The sequence below is a fragment of the Oncorhynchus tshawytscha genome, linkage group LG04 (assembly GCF_018296145.1).
Source record: "Oncorhynchus tshawytscha isolate Ot180627B linkage group LG04, Otsh_v2.0, whole genome shotgun sequence".
Classification (NCBI taxonomy): domain Eukaryota; kingdom Metazoa; phylum Chordata; class Actinopteri; order Salmoniformes; family Salmonidae; genus Oncorhynchus; species Oncorhynchus tshawytscha.
Window position 1 is genome coordinate 32,430,399 of NC_056432.1, and position 23,377 is coordinate 32,453,775.

Consider the following 23,377-nt stretch of genomic DNA (forward strand, 5'->3'; position numbering starts at 1 on the left):
GTTCAGAGCAGCGTTGAAAGGGTGTAGACCATAGCAATCTATTGGAACCAATGCAGTTTTAAACTGAAGCTGAAACAAGTAGCAGGGGAGGGTAATTCTGATTTCAGCAGCATGACCTCAGACCACTCAACCTGCTTTGGGTATTGGACTATGCTTTAATACAATTCTCTATCACGTGACAATGTAATATAGGATGATACTATTTAGACATGTATTCAAGCCAGCCTGTGACTGTCATATAGTTGGATCAGCTATTTAGCTACAGAAGCTAAATGAATCGAGTTAAATTATGATGGGTTCAGAGCTGTTTGAAAGCGAGACGGAGAAAAGTGGTGGATTTGGCTGTTTTAACTATGTATATGGGGTATCATATCCCTGTCTCGGATGATATAAGTATTTGTCACACGTGAGACCCCTGTGCTCAGTTAATGAATTCCAACATGAGTGATAATCAGTAACACCGCATTCAGACTTAGTCATGGTGACTTGCAACTCACTCCAGGTCATCTGGGTCATTCTCCGAGTCCTATAGAGATGGTTTGACCTCTAGAGCTAGATACCGTGTTGCTACCTCATATACAATTCCATTCATTCCTAATGTCTGTCTGCCTGCCTTGTCAAAACCTCTGGTCTGAACCATGAGTTTCTACGTGACCCTGTTGTCTGGGAACCTGGAAGAGCGCTCCCGGACAGGTCAGAATGCTATTAAAAGTTACGTTTTTAAGCTAGCTGTGGAATGAGTTAATGGTACGTTAGCATGCGAGCATGCGCAAGCTTTCTTGTTCCCATTGTGGTGATAGAAATGAGAATGAATGTGCATGCACGCAACTGGAAAAAATATTGTCCTTTAATGCTTATTCAAAAAAACAACCGTAACCTGTGTTTATGGTTTGACCATCTGCGTCTCCAGATGAAGCAGGAGGTGCTGGCGGCTCTGGACTGTGGCTACAAACACAATGATTGTGCTGCAGTTTACAGCAAAGAGCAGGAGGTGGGGGAGGCACTCGCTCTGAGGCTGGGACCAAGAAAAGTGAGCCACACACACACTGTCTTTCCAAGGCCATTCTACGCTTCCGGGACCATTCTGACACACACAAACACACAGGAAGAATAATCAGGTCGAGGAAAAGTAGAAGTTTGATCGAAGAGCATTACCAAAAGTCTTTAAAAGCTACACATGATCACAAGTATGTGGACACCTGCTCCTCAAACATTTCATTCCAAAATCATGGGTATTAATATGGAGTTGGTCCAGCCCTTTGCTGCTATAACAGCCTCCACTCTTCTGGCTTTCCTCTAGATGTTGGAACATTGCTGCGGTGACTTGCTTCCATTCAGCCACAAGAGCATTAGTGAGGTCGGGCACTGATGTTAGGTGATTAGGTCTGGCTCGCAGTCGGCGTTCCAATTTATCCCAAAGGTGTTCGATGGGGTTGAGGTCGGGGCTCTGCAGGCCAGTCAAGTTCTTCCACACCGATCTCGACAACGTTTCTGTATGGACCTCGCTTTGTGCACAGGGGCATTGTCATGCTGAAGCAGGAAAGAGCCTTCACCAAACTGTTGCCACTAATTTGGAAGCACAGAATCGTCTAGAATGTCAGTGTATGCTGTAGCGTTAAGATTTCCCTTCAGTGGAACTAAGGGGCCTAGTCCAAACTATGAAAACACAGCCCCAGACCATTATTCCTTCTCCACCAAACTTTACAGTTGGCACTATGCATTGGGGCAGGTAGCTTTCTCCTGACACCCGCCAAACCCAGATTTGTCCGTCGGACTGCCAGATGAGGAAGTTGATTGTTGGAAAGGTGTCATCCTATGACTGTGCCACGTTGAAAGTCACTGAGCTCTTCAGTAAGGCTATTCTACTGCCAATGTTTGTCTATGGAGATTGCATGGCTAGGTGCTCGATTTTATACACCTGTCAGCAACAGTTTGGCTGAAATTTCCAAATCCACTAATTTGAATGGGTGTCCACATACTTTTGTACATATAGTGTATGTGTGTCATGTGTGTTGATCCCCTGTGCAGTCCCCCAGGCCCTGCGTCATGAGGATGTGTTTCTGACCTCTAAGCTGTGTAACACCCAACATCACCCTGACTACGTAGAGACAGCCTGTAGTAAGAGTCTAATACACCTGGGACTGGAATACCTGGCCCTCTACCTCATGTACTGGCCCACAGCCTTCCAGTGAGCAACATACACCTAATCACACCTCGAATTTGTCCCACACATGTTGGTCCTCTGAGCTGCCTGCGTGTTCTCCAGGCGTGGGACAGAGCTGATGCCCAAGCGGGTCGTTGGCAGTGTGAGTTACGATGACATACGCTACTGGGAAACCTGGGTTGCCATGGAGAACCTGGTTGATAAGGGGATGTTCCGAGGAATCGGTCTGTCCATCTTCAATTAGGTATGTGTGGTGTGTGTGTGTACAGTATGTTTTTGTAATGGTGTCTCACTCTGTGTGTTAGTAGGTGTCACCCATGTCTGTCCCAGGCCAAGCTGCTGAGTCACTGCAGGTAGGTGTGTGTGACAGCCTACTGTCCCCTGGGTAGTGCTGAGCAGTCCAGGGCTTTGCCTGACGAACCCTGCCTGCTGCAGGACCCTGGACTGGGGGGCTGTCACCCTCCACCACAGAAAGACCCCTGCTCAGGATATACTCACGTAACACACAAACACCTCAGTGTAACTAGCCATAGTGTAATTAACAATGCTCATGTGTGTGTGTGTGTCTCTGTCTCCAGGTGGCAGGTACAGAGAGGGATGGTCTGCATCCCCAAGAGCGTTACTCCTTCCAGGATCCTGCAGAATCTGCAGGTCAGGAGGACAGTGCCATCTAGTGGAAGGAATACCAATTGAACTGCATGATGTTTTACCAGTTTGGAAACTACTCACCTCTTCCACAAAATGTGACTTTTCGCTGGCTGAGTCTAGGAAACTACAGGCTATAATTCTGTGTAGCTGCTGGGATTGTTTTTCTTGAGTGGGAATTTGTTTGTCTGATTGACAGGTGTTTGACTTCTCCTGTCGGATGAAGACCTGAAGCAGATCGAGTCGTTCAACAGAAACGAGAGGTACATCATCCCGGCTGTGGAGGTGAGTTCTGATTGTCTCAGATGAGACCTCAGGGTGCAGGTCCATAGTCTTATATACAGCCTCATTATATAGTCACAACTAGATAGGTGAAGAAGAGCAGATGAGGATGCCGTATGAGACTACTGAGATGCAGCCAAATTCAGAGCCATGGGGTTTTGTGGTGGTACTGAATGGAACTGTGTGTGTTCTCTTCACAGAGGGACAGAGAGTGGAGGGATGCAGACCACCCTCATTTCCCGACCTGATCTACAGACAGATCCACTGGCCACATCTAGAGTCAGATTTACTGGCCCCACATCGAGAGTCAGCTCTACTGGCCCCACATCTAGAGTCAGCTCTACTGGCCCCACATCTAGAGTCAGCTCTGCTTACCCCTCCTGTCTCAGCCTCCAGTATTTATGCTGCAGTAGTTTGTGTCGGGACCTAGGGTCAGTCTGTTATATCTGGAGTACTTCTCCTGTCTTATCCGGTGTCCTGTGTGAATTTAAGTATGCTCTCACTAATTCTCAGGACTACCATGCCTCAGGACTACCTGGCATAATGACTCCTTGCTGTCCCCAGTCCACCTGGCCGTGCTGCTGCTCCAGTTTCAACTGTTCTGCCTGCGGCTATGGAACCCTGACCTGTTCACCAGACGTGCTACCTGTCCCAGACCTGCTGTTTTCAACTCTCTAGAGACAGCAGGAGCGGTAGAGATACTCTTAATGATCGGCTATGAAAAGCCAACTGACATTTACTCCTGAGGTGCTGACCTGTTGCACCCTCTATAACCACTGTGATTATTATTATTTGACCATGCTGGTAATTTATGAACATCTTGGCCATGTTCTGTTATAATCTCCACCCGGCACAGCCAGAAGAGGACTGGCCACCCCTCATAGCCTGGTTCCTCTGTAGGTTTCTTCCTAGGTTTTGGCCTTTCTAGGGAGTTTTTCCTAGCCATCGTGCTTCTACGCCTGCATTGCTTTCTGTTTGGGGTTTTAGGCTGGGTTTCTGTACAGCACTTTGAGATATCAGCTGATGTAAGAAGGGCTATATAAATAAATTTGATTTACTGACCCACACATATACTTTTCTTTTTACAGAATACCTGGACTGGAGTTACTAGGCCTAGTCACTAGAGATTTTAATATTTGATCAGACAAAAACCATCTGTTATGCAGCTCATGTTCCCTTAGTAAGAATCTACATACATACAGCTTACTCAATTATTAAGAATTCATTATTAGTGGGAAAATATATTTGTTTCTAATCCTTGATTTTGTTATACTCAAACTGATCCAGTGTTCCGATGTGTGGATATCTAATCTGTGAGATTGTTGGACAATAAATGATAGATAAATCATCCTTTCCTTCCGTCATTGAAGTAACAACAGAGCTGAGTGTGATGGATAGGTGAAAGCAGTCGAATGGGGGTCAGCTACAAATAACTCCACTCCTCACATAAACACACCAGACCATACATAGGTCAATACTTGGTTTATTGGTTGTCATTGTAAAATTCAACTCACATGAGAAACTTTGTCAAAAGTACAGAAGCTGTGAAACAGTGAGAATCACTCGGTTGCAGTGTCTGTATCTCTGTGTGTGAACATGAAAATACGTTTGGCACAACCTATAGGCAGGGAGCAACAACCGTATCATTCTGTTTCCTTACATATTCCTTCAATTCCCTCTATACTGTAGACCAGGGCTCGCCAACCCTGTTCCTGGAGAGTTACCTTCCTGTAGGTTTTCAATCCAACCCCAGTTGTAACTAACCTGATTCAGCTTATCAACATGCTAACTATTAGAATCAGGTGAGCTAAATTATGGTTGGAGTGAAAACCTACAGGACTGTAGCTCTTCAAGAACAGGGTTGGAGAGCTCTGCTGTAGATATTTCGTCAATAGAAAACATATTACAAGTGGCAAAAAGACCAAGAAAAGGGTCTCCATTTAATATTGATAGTCTTGAAGTGATGTATGATAGTACCAGACTGATAGGCCCCTCAGCGCAGTACAGATCACTGCAGCCCCCATACGGTCAGTGTCGGTATACACTGGTACTGAGTACCATCAACTAAAATGTTCTACTGGTTGAGTAGCAGCACTCATATTTATATACATATATAATCACTTTAAAGAATTGCGGTGTTCCAGCTCTTAAATAGAATCATTTCCAGGAACAAAAATGAGTCCCAGCATCTATTTCATCCCTTCACCTCAAGCACCACATACAGTAGCACTCCCACTAAACTCCCCACAGCCAAAAGACGGCATCCACAGTAGATCAGTCCTGGCTATCTGGGCAGGTTTACATTGAATGTGTTTCACAAAACCTATTATAAAGTTTCATAGAAATGTGTCTTCATATTCTCTGCGTTTAACCTGTGGACACTGAGTGTGTGTGTGTGTCTCCAAGTTAAGGCACTTACCAGTCTCTCATTGAGTCAGGGAGAGCTTAAGGCGGTTGTTAAAGACTTAGTCATTCCCTTTAAGAGAGACACACCACAGGGATCAACGCACCTATGGATGACAGCCTTAGATGAAACGGTTCAATTCTGGTCCTGGCGGGCCAAAACCCTTTTGTGTCTTTTGTTTCTACCTGGTGTTTAATTGCACTCACCTGGTGTCCCAGGTCTGAATCAGTCCCTGATTAGGAGAGGATGAAAAACAGAAGTTCAAGCACTGACCTAGATGATGATGACCCTTAGTGCAGGGGTATTCAACTCTTACCCTACGAGGTCCAGAGCCTACTTTTCTGTTGTACCTTTTAAGTAATTGCACACACCTGATGTCCCAGGTCTAAATCAGTCCCTGTTTAGAGGGATAAGAATGGGGGTGGGGGGTTTGAGTTGTTGAATTTGAGGGCCATAGTGGATCACACAGTGCTGGGCTTCTCAGCCAGTCAGGGGGTCTGGACCAGAGACATAGATACACAGAGTTCAGCAAACTGTCCACCATGTTACAACCAAACCTTTCACAACAATTACATGCTCATTTGCACTTCGAGTGTGGATTATGGTGAGCAAATCCAAATCTCAAAATATGTTTGCCAAACTATACATCTGTGTCAGTTGTTCTGCACTGGGAGGATCTGGTAGTAGTGGCTGGAGCAGTAGCCTCGTCCAGCAGATAACACAGAGTTCACACATGATGCTTTATTAAACATTAGAAACAGATGATTACGTTAAAATGGGGAGCAGAGACTGAAGCTGCTGGTAGATAAACAATCAAATAATCCACTTTCAACTTTCCTCTGGAAAATCCTGGACAATCTTCTCTTTTTCAAATCAAGTGTTCCTCTCAACTCCTCCATAAGAAGAGGAGGATCAGGGGGATGTATAAAACCCTTGATAAATGTGTAGAAAAGAAGAGCATTAAGAAAAGGAGTTCCGGTAAAAGCCAAAGCCACGCTGAGCCGTTCCTCCGTATCACTTCGCCATGTCCGTGTGTGTGCGCTTGGGCGAAAAGAAATAAAAACATCCGAAAACTGGAGGCCCTCTTGTCATTCCCAGAAAAAAACCTTTCCCTTAAAAATAGTGTCCATGTAATGTTGTGTGGTAGAAACAGTGAGATCTTGAAATGGGGGAAGATGGGTTGGGTCCAACTGGTAAAAACGGTTTGTGTGTATGTGGTGGGGTGGGGAGGGATGGCAAGGGGGGGGGGGTAATGAGTCTGGGGGGTGGGGAAGGGAGGAGTGTAATGAGTCTGGGGGGTGGGGAGTGGGGTAATGAGTCTGGGGGGTGGGTTAGGGGGTAATGAGTCTGGGGGTTGGGGAAGGGAGGAGTGTAGGGGGTAATGAGTCTGGGAGGGGGGTTGTCCTAAGACTGGGGTAGGTGTTGTCTGATGATCTCTCTGGACTGGGGAGGGATCCTGTCTGGGAAGCGAACCGTGAACTCTACAATGAGATCGCCGCGCTGAGTGGGGCTCTTAGGGAGGGGCAGGCCCTCCCCCCTCAGCCGCTTTACCGTCCCCGGCTTGATGACCTCATGGCAGGATAGCGGGATGACGCGGTTATCCAGGGTGGGAATGTTCACCGTACAGCCACACAGCGCCTGGGGGAGGGGGATAGGAGAGGGTTTACTACTGTATCATATGACACAAGCATGTTTACTATATGACTGCTTCATTACAACAGTGATTCTCAATCTGTTCCTCTTGGCGTTGCACAGAGTTGTTCTACTCACACCCAATGATGACAAAATCATATGTTGTTAGTTGTTAACTAATTCAGTGATTAAGGATAGGTGAAAATGTGTGTTTCGGGAGCTATGGACTTAGAAAACTAGTATCTGTTCCAGTTTAGCAGTCTAGAACACAGATTCAGCTGGAGAACATTAGAGAACATGACTTGGCGCTCAGAGTGGAACAGAATGACATCATCATCTACAATGGATCATTCCCTCTCTGACACTTAAACAAGTTTCCTGAGCTTGGAAAACCCCGGTGTGTGTAGGGTTTATAGTTGGGGGGTTGTAGAGTGCACAGGAGGCTAATTTTAGAGTGTGGTCTCATTTCTACAGCTAATGAAGTAAGACCGAATAAGCTGAGGTCGTGGTCTCTCTCTCTCTCTCTCTCTCTCTCTCACACACACACACACACACACACACACACACACACACACACACACACACACACACACACACACACACACACACACACACACACACACACACACACACACACACACACACACACACACACACACACACACACACACACACACACACACACACACACACACACACACACACACACACACACACACAGACACACACACACACAGACAGACAGAGAGAGAGACTCATCTTAGGTCAGTTTTGCACCCTACAATTAAGTAAAAGAAAACTGATCCTTGGGTAGTAACTGAGTAATCAGAATACAAAAACAAAGTAACTAATCAGCTTGGATTAATTACAAAAATGAATAATCTGATTATGCTTGCATTCTTAAAAACAACTGATTGCATTTGGGATTACTTCATCTAATCTCAAGAGGCAACATTTGTAAAACTTTGCCAGCATTTGCCCACTTTCATTTTGCGCACCCTCAAGACTTCTCACACGCTCTTAAAGGTTCTATCATTCTGCTGACCTCTCATCAAGGATGGATGGCTTCTTTAGTATTGAACTGGTTGAATGAATAGGTAAGGCTTCCAAAACTTTACACCTAGCCTTCTGGTCAGACAGTCGTCATAGAGTTTCTGCTTGCTGCGTTGCACTTTCCCTCTTTCTCCGTTGTGAGCTCTGTCCGTAGCAGTAGAGAAATGCTTTCTGATTGCGCAATATTTCAAGACGCAATCCCAGAATAACACTGAAGAGAACTGGGACCCAGCGTTCTGTAGGTCTGAATTCTATTTATCAACTCTTACTATTGAACATAGGGCACTCACGTCGGCCATTCAAGGTGACAACATAGGCCTATATATTACATTTACTGGTGTAAATACTACGGCAGACTATCAGTAGTCTAACTCTCAGTAGTCTAACTCTCAGTAGTCTAACTCTCAGTAGTCTAACTCTCAGTAGTCTAACTATCAGTAGTCTAACTCTCAGTAGTCTAACTCTCAGTAGTCTAACTCTCAGTAGTCTAACTCTCAGTAGTCTAACTCTCAGTAGTCTAACTCTCAGTAGTCTAACTATCAGTAGTCTAACTCTCAGTAGTCTAACTCTCAGTAGTCTAACTCTCAGTAGTCTAACTCTCAGTAGTCTAACTATCAGTAGTCTAACTATCAGTAGTCTAATATTAGGCTAGATGTATTGTTTGCAATCTAGCTAACTACTTCCTCATTTGGTGAATTAGCCCCAAATTAATTTGTTTGTGATTTTTTGTGCCCTAAAATAGTTACTTAATCTCTAAAATGCTGGGAATGTATTTTGACAGTAATATACAATTGCCTAATTGTCCAACTCAAAATTCGTGACAATTTAGGGTGTGCATCATAAAAATATCTGGAATTGTGCATTCAAATTAATTTATTGATCATACCATTTTATTCTAGTACTTAATGAAGCAGGTTTAATTACTTAATAAGATGATTAGGCAACTCGTGTTTTCTACTGCGTGACCCTGCAACAAAATCTTGGTGCGACCATATGGTCCAGACAACTGAAAATGTTGGTATGGAGCCCTGTGACTATGCTCTCACATATCAAACACTTGAGTTGTAGGATCTTTATGCTCTCACATATCAAACACTTGAGTTGTAGGATCTTTATGCTCTCACATATCAAACACTTGAGTTGTAGGATCTTTATGCTCTCACATATCAAACACTTGAGTTGTAGGATCTTTATGCTCTCACATATCAAACACTTGAGTTGTAGGATCTTTATGCTCTCACATATCAAACACTTGAGTTGTAGGATCTTTATGCTCTCACATATCAAACATATGAGTTGTAGGATCTTTATGCTCTCACATATCAAACACTTGAGTTGTAGGATCTTTATGCTCTCACATATCAAACACTTGAGTTGTAGGATCTTTATGCTCTCACATATCAAACACTTGAGTTGTAGGATCTTTATGCTCTCACATATCAAACACTTGAGTTGTAGGATCTTTATGCTCTCACATATCAAACATATGAGTTGTAGGATCTTTATGCTCTCACATATCAAACATATGAGTTGTAGGATCTTTATGCTCTCACATATCAAACACTTGAGTTGTAGGATCTTTATGCTCTCACATATCAAACACTTGAGTTGTAGGATCTTTATGCTCTCACATATCAAACACTTGAGTTGTAGGATCTTTATGCTCTCACATATCAAACACTTGAGTTGTAGGATCTTTATGCTCTCACATATCAAACATATGAGTTGTAGGATCTTTATGCTCTCACATATCAAACATATGAGTTGTAGGATCTTTATGCTCTCACATATCAAACATATGAGTTGTAGGATCTTTATGCTCTCACATATCAAACATATGAGTTGTAGGATCTTTATGCTCTCACATATCAAACATATGAGTTGTAGGATCTTTATGCTCTCACAATAGTCCCCCATTTAGAAAGACTAATGTTACTCAGTTAAATAATACTGTATTAGGTGAACATTTTTTTATGTTTTAAAATATCTGGTAATCCCAAAGTAATCCAAAGGATCACGTTACCGATTACTTTATTTTCATGTAACTGTAATCCGCAACAGATTACATTTTTAAAGTAATCCGCCCAACACTATCTAGGGCTAGATTGAATCATTAGCGCCGAAGATAAGCACGATTGAAATTTGAAGACAATGTTTCCGCGTTCACGGTGACTGCATTCTCGGTAAACGCTGCATATGCCGCCTCAATCAAAAATTACCTTAACATTTCAACCGCGCTACAAAAAATGACATTCTGCTCTATGGTTCGAATCCAGCCCCTAGACAGGATGCCATGACACTGGAGACACACAGACAGCTGACATAAAGCCGGTCTAATGATGTAAGCCTCAGCTCAGACAAGGCAGCACCAGAATAATATATACCACTCCTGATAAATTCAAACTCTGACTATGTGCAGTAGGCTTACAGTTTTCCAGTCCCAATTCAATAACATAAAACTATTTTGAATTGTATGTTCCAGTTTAGTGCTTACAAGTTGCCCAATCAGGTGTCAACAGTCCCAGTTAGCAGTTGCCTAATCCAGTGTTTACTAACCCCCGCACCTCAACCCCCCTACCCTCCAAAACATAAGGCATCCAGAAACCATTGCCTAAGCGTTATCACATGCTATGTTGTCTTTGCCAATGCATATAGCATATTTCTCTGTAATATCAGAAGTCAAGTTCCTCTTAGAGTTAGCGATAGCCTTCTAAGTATGATTGTGTGTGTGTGTTCTTCCTTCCTGTTTTTCACACTGACGCCGAATGGCAAACTGTCCTGATTTAGAGAGAACAGCCGGAGAGACAGCAGGGCTTGAAGCCTGCAGTTGCAGGTTAAGGCCACCGGCTCCAGTGATGACATAAAGGTCCAGACTCCAGACATCCTTGGTAGAGGTCATTGAATGGTCATAATGCAGAGGTAACAATTGTCTTTAGCAGACTAAAGAGCCTTCAGCTCTGCACTCTGCAATGTAGCTCTCATTGGGCTTGTTATTGTTAGACCTAAAGCCTGTGTAAAATAGAGGGCCTAAAGCCAGCTGGTGTAGCTAGCATAGGGTCTGACCCAGCTATTTTAGGGCCAAAACCCAGCCAGCATAGCTAACGGAGTGTATAAAAGCAGCCAGCCCGTCAACAGCGCCCAGTGCCAGGCCTCTGTAATCATACCTTCCTGTTGGATGGAAGCAGAGCTCCCTGGCAGCTCCAGTTAAACTATATTTTTCAGATAATGGTTCAGATAACCCAAATACCCAATACTCTCTCTCCCTTCAACATCTCCCCTTCCTCCCTCCTCACCTCTCTCCGGTCTCTCTCCGGTCTCTCTCCGGTGTCTCTCAGGTCTCTCTCCTTCACTGGATCTAAATGAGCATTTATTGTCTTTACTGGATACATTAGGGGCTCGATTCAATCCGTATCGCGGCAGTTCAGCGCTGTAGCACGTTTGAAATGTAAATCAAATCAAATTTGAATGGTTATACACCTATTTAGCAGATGTTATTGCGCGTGTAGAGAAATGCTTGTGTTCCTAGCTCCAACAGTGCTAGGCAATGTTCCCATCGGAAATGACCTTTACGTTTCAATCACGCGACAGCGCTGAACTTCCGAAATACGGACTGAATCAACTAGGTCTGTGTCCCTGATGGTACCCTATTCCCTACATGTTTAATGCACGAAGAGTAGTGCACTATCTCATAACTAAAAGATATTTCTATGGCAGTATATGACATTAAGATAGAACAGTTTATGACAGCAGTAAAACAGGCCTCCTGGTTAATGAGCTTATCTGAGCACTGCGGTACTTGTATAATTAATACAGTATGTACTTAACAAGCTCCTGTTTAGGGTCTGCCATTAGCCAGTCCATTAATATAGGCAGTAGATAAATGGCAGCTATATTGGAACTATAAAAGAGTGTTTCATTTCACAGGCTGGTCACAGCTGAGCTTGTGACCACACAGGAATAGAGGTTTAATTAAATGAACTGTCTGTCAGAATACCACCCTCACACCACAATCCTCTCTCTCTCTGTCTCTCTCTATGTCTCTCTCTCTGTCTGTCTCTGTCTCTCTCTCTCTCTGTCTCTCTCTTTCTCTCTGTCGCTCTCTCTCTCTCTCTCTCTCTGTCTCTCTTTGTCTCTCTCTCTGTCTCTCTCTCTGTCTGTCTCTCTCTCTGTCTCTCTCTCTCTGTCTCTCTGTCTCTCTCTCTCTCTGTCTCTCTGTCTCTCTCTCTCTGTCTCTCTCTCTGTCTGTCTCTCTCTCTGTCTCTCTCTCTCTGTCTCTCTGTCTCTCTCTCTCTCTGTCTCTCTGTCTCTCTCTCTCTCTGTCTCTCTGTCTCTCTCTCTCTGTCTGTCTCTCTCTCTGTCTGTCTCTCTCTCTGTCTCTGTCTCTCTGTCTCTCTCTCTCTCTGTCTCTCTGTCTCTCTCTCTCTCTCTCTCTCTCTGTGTCTCTTGTCTCTCTCTCTATCTGTGTGTGTGTGTCTCACCCTCTCTCTGTATAAAAGAGAAAGAGAGCTGTCTAAGTGTATAAATCCTTTATTGTGTGTTTTTGCACTACATGGTGAGTACCATAACAATGGTTGTGCTCATTAAAAGAGCTATCATAAAGGAAGACATATGAGGCAGGACAGGGCAGAGTGTGAGTGGGCCTGTCACACAGGGACAACACATTCCCCCAGGCTCACTCACACTGCAGCGCCAGAGCTACATTCTGCACAGCACTCAGTCTGCCCACCCAGAGCTCAGCTCACTTCACAGATAGACTGGAGGGATGTGTTGAACAAGGTCATGTACTCAGAGGAACAGCCTCTTTTAGGTGGAGTACCCATGTTTAACTGCACACACACACACATCTTCCACCACTGCCCACAGCCTAGTGCTAGAAACATGAACACCAGTGTACTGCTGTTAGAGGTGCCTGGGGCTCTGAGTCAGAGAGAGTAGGAAAGAGTGAGAGAAAGAGAGTAGGAGAGAGAGAGAGTAGGAGAGAGAGAGAGTAGGAGAGAGAGAGAGTAGGAGAGAGAGAGTAGGAGAGAGAGAGAGAGAGAGAGTAGGAGAGAGAGAGTAGGAGAGAGAGAGCGAGTAGGAGAGAGAGAGAGTAGGAGAGAGAGAGCGAGTAGGAGAGAGAGAGAGAGAGAATAGGAGAGAGAGAGAGTAGGGAGAGAGAGAGAGTAGGAGAGAGAGAGATTAGAGAGAGAGAGAGATTAGGAGAGAGAGAGAGGAGAAAGAGAGAGAGAGAGAGAGAGAGAGAGAGAGAGAGAGAGAGAGAGAGAGAGAGAGAGAGAGAGAGAGAGAGGGAGAGAGAGAGAGAGTAGGAAAGAGAGAGAGAGAAGGAAAGAGAGAGAGAGAGGGAGAAAGAGTAGGAGAGAGAGAGATGTGACTTTTGATGCTCTTCATTAGAACATCTCCACTTACTAAAATAATATTAACACACACACCCTTGTGAAAACCTAGAGGCAGATAGAGTTTGATCTCCTGTAGAGTAGAACATTTCAAATATTGTCTGAACAGGTTAGTACCACAGGCCTCCAGTTCTATGTGAGTGTTCTGTAGGGTATTTGTGGATTGAAGGAGAGAGAAAGAAAGTAAAAGAGCACTTTGTCACAGGCTGCTAGTTTTGTAATAATGTATTTGTGGAGATAAAGGCTGTGTGAGAAAGACAGAGCGACAGACAGAACGACAGAGCGACAGACAGACAGCTCCTACCTCCTTCAGACTGATGTTGCCTGTGTAGATGATATTGGAGCCATCTCTCCTAAAGTGGGCGTGTCCTTTGTCTCTGAGCACAAAGGCGATGTCTGCAGGAATGTTCTCTGGTGTCTCGTCCCCCTCCTTAGGGAAGGTGATCTTGGTGCCCTCCTTCCATCCCCTCTTTATCACGATGTTCAGGATCTTGTCCTCCGTACAGCTGCTCCTGCCATCAGGGTTCAACCTCCTCCTGGTGATCTTCATCCGCTTGGTGCAACCATGGAAGATCTCCTCCAGAGACACCTTCAGCTCGTGGACGACCGGGGGGTCCTGCTGCCTCCTGGACCCCCCCAAACGCTCCGACTGCACCCCCCTCCTCCTGCCCCCGCCATGGCCAGGGAAGCCGTTGACCCCCCCGGGGAAGCCGAAGTGTGTGAAAGAGGCGAAGGGGTCTTCCTCATCCAAGTCTGTTTCCATGTCATGGTCGTTGGGGACCTTGGAGTGGACGCCGTTGGAGCGGTTGTGGTGGTTGCGGTGCGGTCCGAAGAACATATCGAAGGGGTTGGACCCGCCGAAAAAGGAGGCGAAGGTGGCATGGGGGTCCCCATGGAAGGTGTAGTGGTACGACCCACCAGGAACCCCAGACTGACCACTACTGCCCCCCGCCTTCAGACCTGACCGAGAGGGAGAGAGAGAGAGAAGGCTGTGAGTACACACACTCACATACATACCTGTAGCCTAATTCCCCTTCCGTAGAGAAAGGAGAGAGTTAAATCGTTTTAGAGATTTGTTTACAGCAGGTAGGAGGGAGTTTGAGGAGTGGAGGCCCTGGAGGCATGAGTAGCAGTCAGAGCGAACTCATGTGGGTGAGAGAGTTCCCACAGGATCCGGTGAGGGGGGTCTAGCAAGAGCCTTGCTGCTACAGAAACAGAGAAGACTACCCACTGCTAAACACACACACACATACACACCACCTCACTGCTATTCTTATCTCTGCCTCCGCATGGATTCAGGCCTATCTGAGAGACGCAAACACACTGTGGAAAGACCTGGTCAGACAGAAGAGAACACACAGTCAGACTGTCAGTGGGTAGAGGTGGAAGGGTGAGGTAGGGGGGATAGCTAAATAAAGAAAGGAGTCTGCTCAGTGTTCTCTCTCTCTCTCACACACACACACACACACACACACACACACATACACACACACACACACACACACACACACACACACACACACACACACACACACACACACACACACACACACACACACACACACACACACACACACACACACACACACATAACGATAAATTACTTCATGACAATTATATAATCACACCGACAACACTCTCAGAATGCTGAGCACCCTCTCTTTCTCTTACCCTCCTCTCCTAGCTGGTCATAGATGACCCTCTTCTTGGGGTCACTCAGAACTTCGTAGGCCTCAGCGATCTCTTTGAACTTGTCCTCTGCATTTGCGTCTGTGTTCTTGTCTGGGTGGAACCTCAGTGCCATGCGGCGATATGCCTTCTTGATCTCCTCCTCGTTAGAACCCTTAGGGATACCCAGCGTCTTATAGTAGTCCTTCCCCATGGCAACGACCTTTCTGTGACCCCCAACACACACCCTGGCACTCTGGAGGTAGAGGGAGAGAAAGGTTACTGGGTTAGGCATACTCCTGGGCCTGAAAAAAACGGATCCACACAGCCTGGCTCTCTGGTGAGGCACACACACACACACACACACACACACACACACACACACACACACACACACACACACACACACACACACACACACACACACACACACACACGTATTCTAAACACACATGTGAGTATTCTAATGAATCTTGAAGTCTTTACTCCATCACAGATGATGTGTGGAACTTGCTATGGTAATGAGGTAAGGTGTTGCCATGGCAGTGTAGTAAAAGCTCAAAGTTAGTGAATGTGAGGAACTCCCTACCATCTGACACCTCACTATCTGCTACACACACACACACACACACACACACACACACACACACATGCTATCAGTAGTCTTATAAAACCGCAGTCCTGTTAGCCTAAATATGACACTATGCGTCTGTCACTGTAGGCTACAGTCTGCCCTGCGAGCTATTTTATAGCTGGATAAACTACAACAGATGGTAGGCTATTTATATGGCCTATGTATGGTTGTTATTTAGGTTTTCCTGCAAATATCTTCATCACTGTGAATCTCTACGGTAGAAAATGAGACAAAGAAACAGCACCTGTCATCCATTATAGAGCCGATCTGCGCCGCACCGAATTTCGCTGTCGTTGTTCCGCCAGGTAGGCTAATTGTAGACTATTACCGGCAAATATGTCAAGAGACAACAACGCCTCTCAGTGTGAGAATCGAACCTATCGATTGACCAATGCAGAAACCGGAGTGGTGCAACACCAGCTATTCCACAGGCTTCAATGACAGCGGTGGAAACTGACAGTGAGCGGTGCGGAGAGAACACATAAGAATAGAAGGATGAAATTAAACGTTTCCTACCCGTTATAATTTTCAGTAGAAAAATCGGCAGATCAGATGAACATATCCCCGTCCCTCTCTTCTCTCCCGCCCTGGTATCCCTCTCGGGTCTTTATTGTGTGACGTCAGAGTTCAACTGCTCACCGGTTCCGAAATAGTTGGTGACAGAACAACGCTCTGACGTCAATTAGGCGAATAAAACCAAAACCCATGCCATTCAATCAGTGACTCAAAATCACATAGTTATGCGGTGTGGTTCTGTTTAAATTAAATAGACCTTCAACACTTATTTCCACTTACGATGTTAAACGTCTGAGGAGAAATACAGCGTAGGCCCACAGCAACAACCCAATTCCTGTCCTGGCCATAAGCTGAAATAGCCTAGGCCATATCTACTTCGAGTTAGTCTAGTAAATTAGTCCGTAGCCGGTGTGTTTTCGTAGCGTCTTACCGTATGCTAGTGACTGTCTCTGGACTTCACCAACTGTCCCTCGCCGCTCCTCCGCACGACAGCTGATTTGCGGGTCGAACTCTGCCAGTTCAACGCGCAGCGCGCTTTGTTCCAATCCACTCCGAGCGGATGGGAAAATACAGCCTGACTGTCTAGATCATTTGTTGCGCTGATTGAAGCGTTTATCAAATTAACTTCACCCGAGTCAATTTATCCAATCCATTTAATCATTGATCCACTAAGTGAGATGTTGGTTTACTTGACTTCCATTCCTGGGAGGAGATAAACAGTCTGAAGTTTAGGATTAGTCTACATCATGGCTCTGCTTCACTCTGAGAGAGCTGGGATTCTACTCTAAAAGAAAACAGAGACATATTAGGAGTCTGTCTGACTGTCTGTCTGTCTGACTGTCTGTCTGTGTGAGAGAGAGAGTGTGATAGCAGAGCCCTAGGCAGATTTACCCAATGCCCGTGGATGGTACTCCAGGCTGAGGCGGTGTGTGTTTGTGTGTATGCCCGTGGATGGTACTCCAGGCTGAGCTGTGATATAAACAGAGTTGGTACATGTGATCACTGGCAGTCAGGGACTAGAACCTTCCCGCACACGCGCACGCAGGCAGGCAGGCAGACAGACAGAGAAGCCTGAGGAATGAGTCAGTCTCTCTCACTCAGCACAGAGACCAGGGGTACATTTCAATAGTCTTAAGTGGCTGCCTCTCCTTGTGTCCTTTCCTTAATTGACAAATCTTACATAAATCTTACGTCACTTCCATTCATCCAATGTTGTCAGTTCAGTAGAAATAAAGAGGAGAGGCCATTTTAGACTGCTGAGACGCAGCCTGTGTCTCCTTCCCAATATTCTGCTCTATACATACTGTATTTATATCTGTCCACATGTCTACCCCTTCTCCTCTTCCTTTCCCCTCTTTCAAGAGGATGTGTTATGTCATCAGAGAGTTATGCTGTAAGAATCTTTTCTGTGACATTTTTACTGTTAAGGACGTTAACTGACATTAACTGCCTGCTCAGTACAGCACAATTAAAAAAGGAGTTGATTATAGATTTCATTCCTACATTATGCAATTTCCAAGAAAATGCACTCTGTTCAGAAGCCTGTAAGCAGTAAATGTACCTCCAAGAGACATAAGAGAGCGCAGAACCATTAGGGTGTGGGGGAGGATTGAAGAGGTGGAGATAGGTGGGATGGGTGGAGAGGTAGAGATGCAGGCATGTCACTCAAGGTAGACAGAGAGGGAAGGGGATAGATGGAGGCTAAGGGGGAATTGTAGAGAGAGAGAGAGAGAGAGCGAGAGAGAGCGAGAGAGAGAGAGACAGAGCGGCAGAATACCTAACCACTGTGACTGACCCAAAATTAAGGAAAGCTTTGACTATGTACAGACTCAGTGAGCATAGCTTTGCTATTGAGAAAGGCCGCCGTAGGCAGACATGGCTCTCAAGAGAAGACAGGCTATGTGCTCACTGCCCACAAAATGAGGTGGAAACTGAGCTGCACTTCCTAACCTCCTGCCCAATGAATGACCATATTAGAGAGACATATTTCCCTCAGATTACACAGATCCACAAAGAATTCGAAAACAAATCCAATTTTGAAAAGGGCAACCAGTGATGAACAAACACCATTGTAAATAGAACCCATATTTATGCTTATTTATTTTATCTTGTGTCCTTTAACTATTTGTACATTGTTAAAACACTGTATATATATATATAATATGACATTTGTAATGTCTTTATTGTTTTGAACTTCTGTATGTGTAATGTTTACTGTTAATTTTTGATTGTTTATTTCACTTTATATATTATCTACCTCACTTGCTCTGGCAATGTTAACACATGTTTCCCATGCCAATAAAGCCCTTGAATTGAATTGAATTGACAGAGAGAGAGAGAGAGAGACAGACAGACAGAGAGACAGAGAGAAAGTAGAGGAAGAGAGCGAGAAAGTTGGCCCAGGTTTAGTCTGGCTATAGCTTGAGTCATCCCTTTCTCTTCAGTAGTGAGGAGGTGTGAAAGAAACGAGTGACTTAGTGGAGAAGAGCAGCTCTCGTGGGAGGAGTCTGTCTGATAAACCGTGCACATGCACGCAGCATGTACAGTGCCTTCGGAAAGTATTCAGACCCCTTGACTTTTTCCACATTTTGTTACGTTACAGCCTCATTCTAAAATGGATTGAATTGTTGTTTTTTTCTCACGTCAATCTACACACAATACCCCAAAATCACAAAGCAAAAACAGGTTTTTAGAAATGTTTGCTAATTTATTAAAAATTAAAAACTGAAATATCACATTTACATAAGTATACAGACCCTTCACTCAGTACTTTGTTGAAGCACCTTTGGCAGCGATTAAAGCCTCGAGTCTTCTTGGGTATGAAGCTACAAGCTTGGCACACCTGTATTTAGGGAGTTTCTCCCATTTTTCTCTGCAGATCCTCTCAAGCTCTGTCAGGTTGGATGGGGAGTGTTGCTGCATAGCTTTTTTTCAGGTCTCTCCAGAGATTTTCGATCGGGTTCAAGTCCGGGCTCTGGCTGGGTTGTCCCGAAGCCACTCCTGCATTGTCTTGGCTTTGTGCTTAGGGTCGTTGTCCTGTTGGAAGGTGAACCTTCGCCCCCAGTCTGAGGTCCTGAGTGCTCTGGAGCAGGTTTTCATCCAGGATCTCGCTGTACTTTGCTCTGTTAATTTTTCCCTCGATCTTCACAAGTCTCCCAGTCCCTGCTGCTGAAAAACATCCCCACAGCAAGTTGCTGCCACCACCAAGAGATAGTGCCAGATTTCCTCCAGATGTGATGCTTGGCATTCAGGCCAAAGAGAATCTTGTTTCTCATGTCAAATCAATTGAATTTACCACAGGTGGACTCCAATCAAGTTGTAGCAACATCTCAAGGATGATCAATGGAAACAGGAGGAACCTGACCTCAATTTTGAGTCTCATAGCAAAGGGTCTGAATATTGAAGGTAAATAAATAAGGTATTTCTGTTTTAAATGTGCAAACATTTCTAAAAACCTGTTTTCACTTTGTCATTATGGAGTATTGTGTATAAAAAATATGTAATACATTTTAGAATAAGGCTGTAACGTAACAAAATGTGGAAAAAGTCAAAGGGTCTGAATAGTTTCTGAAGGCACTGTACACTGGTGTCAGGTGTAAGGGCACATACCATACAGTACAGTTTTTTTTCTGTTGACATTTCCTGAGCCATCCCCTGTGGCAAGCTGGGTTTGGCCGGTAGGGATATCCTTGTCTCATCGCGCACCAGAGACTCCTGTGGCGTGCCGGGCGCAGTGCACGCTAACCAAGGTTGCCAGGTGCATGGTGCTTCCTCTGACACATTGGTGCGGCTGGCTTCCAGGTTGGATGCGCACTGTGTTAAGAAGCAGTGTGGCTTGGTTGGGTTGTGTATCGGAGGACGCATGCCGTCAACCTTCGTCTTTCCCGAGCCCGTACGGGATTTGTAGCGATGAGACAAGGTAGTAGCTACTAAAACAATTGGATACCACAAAATTGGGGAGAAAAAGCTGTAAAAATGTAAATAAAAATTAAAATAAAATAAAAAGTGAGTGTGAGTGCAATAGGGTAATTTGCATTGATTTAATTGAATAAACATGATTAATCCTATAAAGGGATTAACACACTGGATAACATTTATGTGAGTGTAATATTTCGGTGATTGTACACAGGAAGGCTCTAGACACTACATGTACTGACTGCTGACCCAATGTTCGTTTCCATGACAACAGAAGGAGCTGCCAACAGCGGAGCCCTCTGAGTGCTCTCTGTCTGTCTCAGCCTAGTCCTCTGTCTGTCTCAGCCTGGTCCTCTCTCATCCTGGTCCTTTGTCTATCTCATTCTGGTCCGCTGTCTGTCTCAGCCTGGTCTCTGTCTCAGCCTGGTCCTGCGTGTGTGAGGGTGGTGAGCGTGTGTCCCAGCAGAACGGGTAACAGAACCTGTCACAAAGTCTCACACATAGATCTACTAGCAACCAATTCCATGAGCAACAGCACTTAAGAAGAGCTCCTCCTTAAATTGCACATGTTTGTAAAAAATGTGTATTATATGTTTACAGTTGAATTGTGCTGTGGACACCATATGTGAACTGATTGCCCCCCATCTATCTTCAGAGTTCGTGCTGCTAGGCGACCTAAACTGGAACACGCTTAACACCCCAGCCATCCTACCATCTAAACTTGATGCCCTCAATCTCACACAAATTATCAATGAACCTACCAGGTACCTCCCCAAAGCCTTAAACACGGGCACCCTCATAGATATCATCCTAACCAACTTCCCCTCTAAATACACCTGTCTTCAACCAAGATCTCAGCGATCACTGCCTCATTGCCTGCATCTGTAATGGGTCAGCGGTCAAACGACCTCCACTCATCACTGTAAAACGCTCCCTGAAACACTTCTGCGAGCAGGCCTTTCTAATCGACCTGGCCGGGGTATCCTGGAAGGATATTGATCTCATCCCGTCAGTAGAGGATGCCTGGATATTTAAAAAAAATGCCTTCCTAACCATCTTAAATAAACATGCCCCATTCAAGAAATTTAGAACCAGGAACAGATATAGCCCTTGGTTCTCCCCAGACCTGACTGCCCTTAACCAACACAAAAACATCCTATGGCGTTCTGCATTAGCATCGAACAGCCCCGTGATATGCAGCTGTTCAGGGAAGCTAGAAACCATTATACACAGGCAGTTAGAAAAGCCAAGGCTAGCTTTTTCAAGCAGAAATTTGCTTCCTGCAACACTAACTCAAAAAGTTCTGGGACACTGTAAAGTCCATGGAGAATAAGAACACCTCCTCCCAGCTGCCCACTGCACTGAAGATAGGAAACACTGTCACCACTGATAAATCCACCATAATTGAGAATTTCAATAAGCATTTTTCTACGGCTGGCCATGCTTTCCACCTGGCTACTCCTACCCCGGTCAACAGCACTGCACCCCCAACAGCAACTCGCCCAAGCCTTCCCCATTTCTCCTTCTCCCAAATCCATTCAGCTGATGTTCTGAAAGAGCTGCAAAATCTGGACCCCTACAAATCAGCCGGCTAGACAATCTGGACCCTTTCTTTCTAAAATTATCTGCCGAAATTGTTGCCACCCCTATTACTAGCCTGTTCAACCTTTCGTTCGTGTCGTCTGAGATTCCCAAAGATTGGAAAGCAGCTGCGGTCATCCCCCTCTTCAAAGGGGGGGACACTCTTGACCCAAACTGCTACAGACCTATATCTATCCTACCGTGCCTTTCTAAGGTCTTCGAAAGCCAAGTCAACAAACAGATTACCGACCATTTTGAATCTCACCATACCTTCTCTGCTATGCAATCTGGTTTCAGAGCTGGTCATGGGTGCACCTCAGCCACGCTCAAGGTCCTAAATGATATCTTAACCGCCATCGATAAGAAACATTACTGTGCAGCCGTATTCATTGATCTGGCCAAGGCTTTCGACTCTGTCAATCACCACATCCTCGTTGGCAGACTCGACAGCCTTGGTTTCTCAAATGATTGCCTCGCCTGGTTCACCAACTACTTCTCTGATAGATTTCAGTGTGTCAAATCGGAGGGTCTGCTGTCCGGACCTCTGGCAGTCTCTATGGGGGTGCCACAGGGTTCAATTCTTGGACCGACTCTCTTCTCTGTATACATCAATGAGGTCGCTCTTGCTGCTGGTGAGTCTCTGATCCACCTCTACGCAGACGACACCATTCTGTATACTTCCGGCCCTTCTTTGGACACTGTGTTAACAACCCTCCAGGCAAGCTTCAATGCCATACAACTCTCCTTCCGTGGCCTCCAATTGCTCTTAAATACAAGTAAAACTAAATGCATGCTCTTCAACCGATCGCTACCTGCACCTACCCGCCTGTCCAACATCACTACTCTGGACGGCTCTGACTTAGAATACGTGGACAACTACAAATACTTAGGTGTCTGGTTAGACTGTAAACTCTCCTTCCAGACCCATATCAAACATCTCCAATCCAAAGTTAAATCTAGAATTGGCTTCCTATTTCACAACAAAGCATCCTTCACTCATGCTGCCAAACATACCCTTGTAAAACTGACCATCCTACCAATCCTCGACTTTGGCGATGTCATTTACAAAATAGCCTCCAATACCCTACTCAACAAATTGGATGCAGTCTATCACAGTGCAATCCGTTTTGTCACCAAAGCCCCATATACTACCCACCATTGCGACCTGTACGCTCTCGTTGGCTGGCCCTCGCTTCATACTCGTCGCCAAACCCACTGGCTCCATGTCATCTACAAGACCCTGCTAGGTAAAGTCCCCCTTATCTCAGCTCGCTGGTCACCATAGCATCTCCCACCTGTAGCACACGCTCCAGCAGGTATATCTCTCTAGTCACCCCCAAAACCAATTATTTCTTTGGCCGCCTCTCCTTCCAGTTCTCTGCTGCCAATGACTGGAACGAACTACAAAAATCTCTGAAACTGGAAACACTTATCTCCCTCACTAGCTTTAAGCACCAACTGTCAGAGCAGCTCACAGATTACTGCACCTG

At 45.2% G+C, this 23,377-nt stretch overlaps 1 protein-coding gene and 1 long non-coding RNA gene across 6 annotated transcripts; one reads left to right on the forward strand and one right to left on the reverse strand.

The window, feature by feature from the left end:
• The first annotated feature begins 1,911 nt into the window (after positions 1 to 1,911).
• On the forward strand, positions 1,912 to 3,556 carry LOC112249503. The gene is made up of 4 exons (XR_006083310.1): positions 1,912 to 2,517; positions 2,743 to 2,815; positions 3,009 to 3,094; positions 3,292 to 3,556. It is a non-coding gene; the product is annotated as an uncharacterized LOC112249503 (long non-coding RNA).
• A 3,310-nt stretch (positions 3,557 to 6,866) lies between these two features.
• LOC112248563 (dnaJ homolog subfamily B member 5-like) lies at positions 6,867 to 17,353 on the reverse strand. Of its 5 annotated transcripts, XM_042320641.1 has the most exons (5): positions 17,283 to 17,341; positions 16,822 to 17,093; positions 15,245 to 15,497; positions 13,878 to 14,533; positions 6,867 to 7,133 (listed from the first exon to the last, which is right to left on the reverse strand). In XM_042320641.1, exons 3-5 carry the CDS (start codon positions 15,453 to 15,455, stop codon positions 6,900 to 6,902), a joined length of 1,101 nt encoding a protein of 366 aa, XP_042176575.1. In that variant the 5' UTR covers positions 15,456 to 15,497; positions 16,822 to 17,093; positions 17,283 to 17,341; the 3' UTR covers positions 6,867 to 6,899. The 5 variants fall into 5 exon arrangements, 4 of the variants coding, with proteins under 4 accessions (XP_042176575.1, XP_042176574.1, XP_042176577.1 ...); XM_042320640.1 differs by having other exon boundaries at positions 16,822 to 17,353; XM_042320643.1 differs by lacking the exons at positions 16,822 to 17,093; positions 17,283 to 17,341 and adding an exon at positions 16,392 to 16,496.
• Between the last annotated feature and the right edge of the window lie 6,024 nt (positions 17,354 to 23,377).

Coding starts and splice junctions, on each gene's coding strand:
- LOC112248563 (XM_042320640.1), bottom strand. CDS start 15,455: ATGGGGAAGGACTACTATAAGACGCTGGGTATCCCTAAGGGTTCTAAC. Junction 14,534..15,244: donor TGACCAGCTAGGAGAGGAGG/GTAAGAGAAAGA, acceptor CCTCTCGGTCAG/GTCTGAAGGCGGGGGGCAGT. Junction 7,134..13,877: donor GCAACATCAGTCTGAAGGAG/GTAGGAGCTGTC, acceptor CCCCTCCCCCAG/GCGCTGTGTGGCTGTACGGT.